The sequence below is a fragment of the Nuphar pumila genome, chromosome 4 (assembly GCF_984573655.1).
Source record: "Nuphar pumila chromosome 4, dmNupPumi1.hap1.1, whole genome shotgun sequence".
Classification (NCBI taxonomy): domain Eukaryota; kingdom Viridiplantae; phylum Streptophyta; class Magnoliopsida; order Nymphaeales; family Nymphaeaceae; genus Nuphar; species Nuphar pumila.
The window spans coordinates 63,524,415-63,531,173 of NC_143252.1; the positions used below are offsets into that span (position 1 = coordinate 63,524,415).

At 42.3% G+C, this 6,759-nt stretch overlaps 1 protein-coding gene across 1 annotated transcript; it reads left to right on the top strand.

Moving 5' to 3' along the window:
* The first annotated feature begins 350 nt into the window (after positions 1-350).
* On the top strand, positions 351-857 carry LOC149840250 (uncharacterized). Its single transcript, XM_090005034.1, has one exon. The coding sequence runs from the start codon at positions 351-353 to the stop codon at positions 855-857; it is 507 nt and encodes a 168-aa protein (XP_089861160.1).
* The last annotated feature ends 5,902 nt before the right edge of the window (positions 858-6,759 follow it).

Genomic DNA, 6,759 nt, shown 5'->3' on the forward strand with positions numbered 1-6,759 from the left:
CAATTATGGTATCAGAGCGGGACAGAAAAGTAGTAGTCATGACAACCTCGACGGTCTGCCATCACTCTGTAAGTATACAATTTAATGAATTCACTAAAACCATGACCAGTTTAGTCATATTTAACATTATCCTTGTATCTGTTAATCACCAAGATATAGAATGACTATAACGTTATTAATTTTTTTTACATGTCAATGCCAATTAGATGGCGTGGTCTAACAGGTGCAACGATATTTTGGAGACTCTACAAAACTTGGCGGGAGTGGTCGGCCAACAGGCCACAGCAATGCAACAAATGGGCACTAACTTACAACAAGTGGCCCAGGACAAATCGAATGCAATCGGGACCATGTCGTACAATAAATTCATGGATATGGATCCACCGGCGTTTGTAGGAAAGACCGATCCTGAAGCAGCGGAGTCCTGGGTGCGGGAAATAGAGAGGATTTTTCGAGTGTTGGAAGTTCCGGCCGAACGACAGGTTGATTTTGGCACATATCGCCTGAAGGAGAACGCAGAGAAGTGGTGGGAAACCACCCATGCGGTAAAGTTTCAGAATGGACCCGTGACATGGCCGCAGTTCGTAGAAGTGTTTAATAACACCTACTTTCCAAAGCATGAGAGAACCAAGAAAATGCAAGAATTCCTTGACCTGCAACAGGGAGAAGGGTCGTTGGCAGAGTATATCACAAAGTTTCACAGCCTAGAGCGTTATTGTCCCAATGTATACACAACAAACGAAGACAGGGCAATGAAGTTTGCACGAGGACTGAAAGCAGGACTGAGAAACCGCCTATATACACGAGGGCCAAAAACCCTCGACGAGGCTATTCAGGTAAAACCAACCATTAAGTAATTGAAAAAAAAAAATTCCCTAACCTATATTGGTGAATGTCAGCAACCCAGGTTGCTACCTTGCTTGAGGATGATTGGAAGGAAGGGCAGAAGTTCCAGAAGAATCGCCCCGGAGTGCAAAAGCCAGAATTCAAGAAGAGGTTCAGTGGGAAAAATTTCCACCCTTATACTAAGAAACCAAGGCATTCTGGAGAAAATAAAACGGTTCAGACCCAAGGCCAGCGATGCCAGAAATGCAACCGTTTCCATCCGGAACAACAATGCCCTCGAGAGACGGGCGGCTGCCTTTACTGTGGAAAACTGGGGCACTATATCAGGGAGTGCCGCAAGAAACAGGCAGATGATGCAAAAAGGGCAAGTGGAGGTCAACAACCACAATCACAGCTGCAAGCACCGCCATCTCAGCAAGCAAATCAAAAGAAGATGGTCGGGAGAGTTTATGCAACCTCGGCAGAAGAACTTCAGAAGGGCGATTTGGTCCAAGGTACAGTTCTTATATCTAGACAAGCCGCTTTAGTACTCTTTGATTGTGGAGCAACACATTCTTTCATATCTGTTAATTTTGCTAAACAACTTAGGGCACCCACCGAATCATTGAAGCATGAATTAGTAGTTTATAATCCCATCGGACTTAATGAACCATGTGTAAATTACATGCCAAACATATAAGTCGTGTTAGGAGAACAAACACTGCTTGCAAACCTAATCCTACTCGATATGACAGAATATGATGTCATATTAGGTATGGATTGGTTGTATGAACACTATGCCAGAATCTTGTGTAGAGAAGGTAGAGTGATCATATCCCGACCGAATGAACCAGAAGTTGGGTTTCGCCTTTTGAGACCAATTATAAAGCAGAGGATGATATCAGCCTTAAAAGCGAATAAGTATGTCCAGAGGGGAGATACTGCCTTCCTAGTGAATATGATTGGAGGTGAAGTTAAGGTCAAGATCCAAGATCTGGATATCGTCAGAGACTTTTCCGATGTGTTTCCAGATGAGTTACCAGGGATACCTCCACCTCGGGAGGTGAAATTTGGAATTGATGTGGTACCAGGTACTAAGCCAATCTCCAGAGCACCTTACCGAATGGCGCCAGCAGAATTGGAAGAATTAAAGAAACAACTTCAAGAACTGATGGATCGAGGGTTCGTAAGACCAAGCATATCACCATGGGGAGCGCCAGTGTTGTTCGTGAAAAAAAAGAATGGATCCATGAGACTCTGTATTGATTACAGGATGCTCAATCAAGCGACAGTGAAAAACAAATATCCATTACCTCGCATTGAGGATCTATTTGATCAATTAAGGAATGCTAAAGTCTTCTCAAAGATCGACTTGAGATCTGGCTATCATCAGTTGAGAATTAAAGATGAAGATATTCCAAAATCAGTTTTTCGCACTAGGTACGGCCACTATGAATTCGGCGTGATGCCTTTTGGACTCACGAATGCCCCTGCTGCCTTCATGGACTTGATGAATCGAGTCTTTAGGCCATACTTGGACACTTTTGTCATTGTTTTCATTGACGACATATTGATATACTCAGAAAGTGTGAATGAACATCGAGAGCATTTAAGGACTGTACTGGAGACTCTACGAGAACACCAGTTGTATGCCAAATTTTCAAAGTGCGAGTTCTGGCTCGACCAAGTTATGTTCCTTGGACACGTTATCTCCAAGGACGGTGTTTCGGTGGACCCAGCAAAGGTGGAGGCTGTAACTAATTGGGCTCCACCAAAGAATGTTAGCGAGATCAAGAGTTTTCTCGGGTTGGCAGGATATTATAGACGGTTCATTCAAGATTTCTCCAGAATCGCGATGCCAATGACGAAGCTCTTACGAAAAGGTGTGAAGTTCGTTTGGAGCGAAAAATGTGAAGAGAGTTTTCAGACCCTCAAGACAAAACTTACTACAGCCCCTGTGCTGACGTTACCCTCGGGAAGCGGTGGATTTGTGGTATACACTGACGCTTCGGGTACCAGATTGGGTTGTGTATTAATGCAACATGACAAGGTCATAGCATATGCGTCAAGGCAGTTGAAGACCCATGAGAGGAATTATCCCACACATGACCTGGAGTTAGCAGCAGTGGTGTTCGCTCTTAAAGTATGGAGGCATTACCTATATGGTGAGCAATTCGAGATATTTACAGATCATAAAAGTTTAAAGTATTTGTTTTCACAAAAAGAATTAAATATGAGACAAAGGAGATGGCTCGAATTCATAAAGGATTATGAGTTCACCCTTTCCTACCATCCAGGGAAAGCGAACGTCGTAGCTGATGCTCTCAGTCGAAAGTCGGGCAGTGGGTTGGCCAGTTTAATAAATATAGAATGGAAGTTGATAGAAAACTTTGCAGAATGGAGTCCATTCACAACAAGCTCGGGCATTATAAAAGTGAATAATCTCACTATACAACCAGAATTCAAAGAGAAGGTGATAGCGAAACAGAAGGAAGATCCTCAGTATGGGAAGATGGAGACACGGGCTCAACAAGAAGATAATGAATTCAGGCGAAGAGAGGATGGAAGCATATGGATGCGGGAAAGACTATGGGTCCCCAGCGACCCAGAGTTGAGAGAAGAATTACTAGGTGAAGCCCACAAAAGCAAATACACCATTCACCCGGGAAGTACAAAAATGTTCAAGGATCTGCAACGCGGATATTGGTGGAACGGAATGAAACGCGATATCGCTAGATACGTCGCGAAATGTTTGATTTGCCAACAAGTCAAAATTGAACATCAGAGACCCGGAGGTATGATGCAATTGATGGAAATTCCTCAATGGAAGTGGGAGAACATAACCATGGACTTCATAATGGGATTACCCCGCACACGGAGAAAACATGATGCCATTTGGGTCATCGTCGATAGACTAACCAAATCGGCGCATTTTCTGCCGATGAGGAAGGGTCAATCATTGGAAAGCTTGACAGAGCTGTACATTCAAGAGATAGTCAGATTGCATGGAGTACCAATCTCCATTATTTCCAATCGAGATCCTCGATTCACTTCTCGATTGTGGTGACAACTTCAGTCTGCGCTGGGTACCAAATTAAAGTTTAGTACAGCTTTTCACCCCCAGACTGACGGACAATCAGAAAGGACCATACAAACATTGGAAGATATGTTGAGGGCTTGCATGTTGGATTGGAAAGGTGAGTGGGATACTCACGTGGTGCTAGCAGAGTTCGCATACAACAATAGTTACCATGCAAGCATCGGAATGGCACCGTTTGAAGCTCTGTATGGGCGACCTTGTAGATCGCCAGTACATTGGAATGAGGTGGGAGAAAGAACAATTGAATCCCCTATAATACTCCAACATTATACAGAACAAATCCAAAAGATCCAGAATAGACTGTGTGCTGCTCAAAGCCGACAAAAGAGTTACGCGGATCAGCGACGAAGAGAGCTAGCGTTCGAAATGGGAGACCTAGTGTTTGTGAAAGTATTGCCAACCAAGAGTGTTTTTCGGTTTGGTAAGAAGGGAAAGCTTAGTCCTCGATATGTAGGACCATTCAGCATATTAGAGAGGATCGGCGAAACGGCATATCGAGTGGAATTACCTCCGTAATTCGCAAACATTCACAATGTATTCCACATATCAATGTTGCGAAAGTATGTGCCAGATCCCTCCCATGTGATACAATTCGAGGATCTACAGGTACAAGAGGACTTGAAGGTAGAGGAGCGACCCGTGGAAATCGTAGATCGTCGTGAAAGAGTGATGAGAAATAAGACCATCACATTAGTTAAAGTTCGCTGGCAACACCATGGGCTCGAAGAATGTACCTGGGAGCCCGAAGAAGCAATGAAAGAGAGATACCCTTACCTGTTTGTATCTAACGTGTAACGAATTTCGCGGACGAAAATTTTTTTTTGGGGGAAAGGATGTAAAGCCCACAAAATTTCGACAATTATCAAATTTAATAAAGGTTATAATTGTTGGAAATGGATTCGTCAAAGGTTATAATTTCAACTACATTCGCAAAATATATCTCGACAGTATCACCTCTTGCGATTATCGCCCATCACTGAAGTAGTTTTAGTTGAAAAGAAGTACAACCAAGTAAGAATTGGCGCACTGGAATGGTGGGTTGCCTCAACAAGAAGAGAGTGTGGTTCGAAACCCCATGGACACCCGAATATTTTTAGAAAATGCTATTTTTGTAAAATGCATCAAAAGAGGACAAATGGGTTAATGTTGCAAAGTATTGCAACAAAAAACAACCTGGTGCAATGGTGGGGCTAGTTACCCATTCGGATGGAGATCTCAGTTCAAAACCCCAGGGCACCAATAATAAAGAACATTTTTTTTATATATAAAGGATTAACGATTTTTTTTTATTTCCCCCTCTCTCTAATTGGGCGTTTCAACTTCCCATTTAAGGAGACTTAAATGGGGAAAGGGGTGACGCCCAAAGGAATGGGCGTTTTTCCCAACTTGGAAGCCCAACCAAGAAAAAAAAATTATAAATAAGAAATCAAGGTGGAAATAAAGGAGGAATTTAATTCGGTGGTAGGGGCGACTTTCTTTTAGGAAAGGTTGAACGTTGGGCCACCTTGGAAGCCCAACATTCCAGCAATTGGGAAGGCTGCAATAAAGGCCATATTAATTTTACGTTTTTTTTAGAAACCCTACAACAACCAACGAAATACCTTGGAACCCAAGCTCTTGCTCTCTCTCTCTCTCTCACGCCCCCTTCAGCCCAAACGTGTGACCCTCCTTCCCTCTCCCCTTCGGTCCAACCAGCTGAACGACTTCCCACCATTGATCCCGGCGAGGAGTTGGTGCACGGCTACCGGACGTCCACGAGGAAGGCGAACATTTTTCTGGTGGATTCACGCTCTCACGAGGTAGGGGATACACAACTAAATACATTATTTGCAATGTAATGTGTTCCTAAACCATATAATGGATTTGTTATTCGGTAGTTCAAACACTCCCATTAAACCGAGTAACCATTAGACCTAGAAAGAAAAAAAAAATAATACTACATTGACATTGAATGATATTGAGATCTAAGTTATTAGAGGAAATATAAAGATATATCCTGTGTAAAGATTGTTTAAACAGGTTATACACAGGTCCTGAACATAGATTTAGACGTTAGGGAACAAAACACACCCAGCGTGATCTGTTCAATTGGTTGGAATGCGTGTGATGAAATGAAAACGAAAAAAAAAAATTCTGGGTAGACTTATTAGCCCTACCTGCTCTTTTGTTTCTTCTAGTTGTTGTTCCATATGCCTCTCACATTCATTGAGGGCTGCCAGCAAACCAATGATGTAATGGGTCTAGACAATCAATAAATATATATATATATATATATATATATATATAATATAAATAAATTTATATCTAGCTATTGGATGCTGGTTGTGTTGCCATACTCACTCACGGTAGGAAAATGTCACGGTAGAGACTACGTGAGTTCTTGTCATATTTTTGCCAAAACAGATGTATTGAACTTATTGAATCTATACTATCTACGTAACAAATGGTCTAAATGAAAAACAAATTTAATAAGAAAGGAAACACTCAGACCGATCCTAATGGACGGTCTAAAAGTCCAGCGTCCAGCCAACTAAACCTATTGTTGTAGCCGTGGGAGGGGGGGTGTTATCAAATACCTTAGTTAGTGTGGTATGGTTTGTAGGACGGGTTGATATGCTAGGTCAAAAATCTGGGCCTGGGACGCCTAGCTGGAAAAAAAAAAAAAGGGTTCAGATCAGCAACGTAGGATGTCAAGCTGAACAAGTAACACTTAAATGGGACATTGAAACATGACTCAATGCAGCAATGAACCAAGTTAGGCGGTGCATCTAAGTTGAGCATCAAATTTCTTAGGACTCTACCCAAACCATCTCAACATTTAAAATGAACAGCCA

Bases quoted from the DNA above. Each gene is read 5' to 3' on its own strand.
- LOC149840250 (XM_090005034.1), top strand. From the start codon at position 351: ATGTCGTACAATAAATTCATGGATATGGATCCACCGGCGTTTGTAGGA.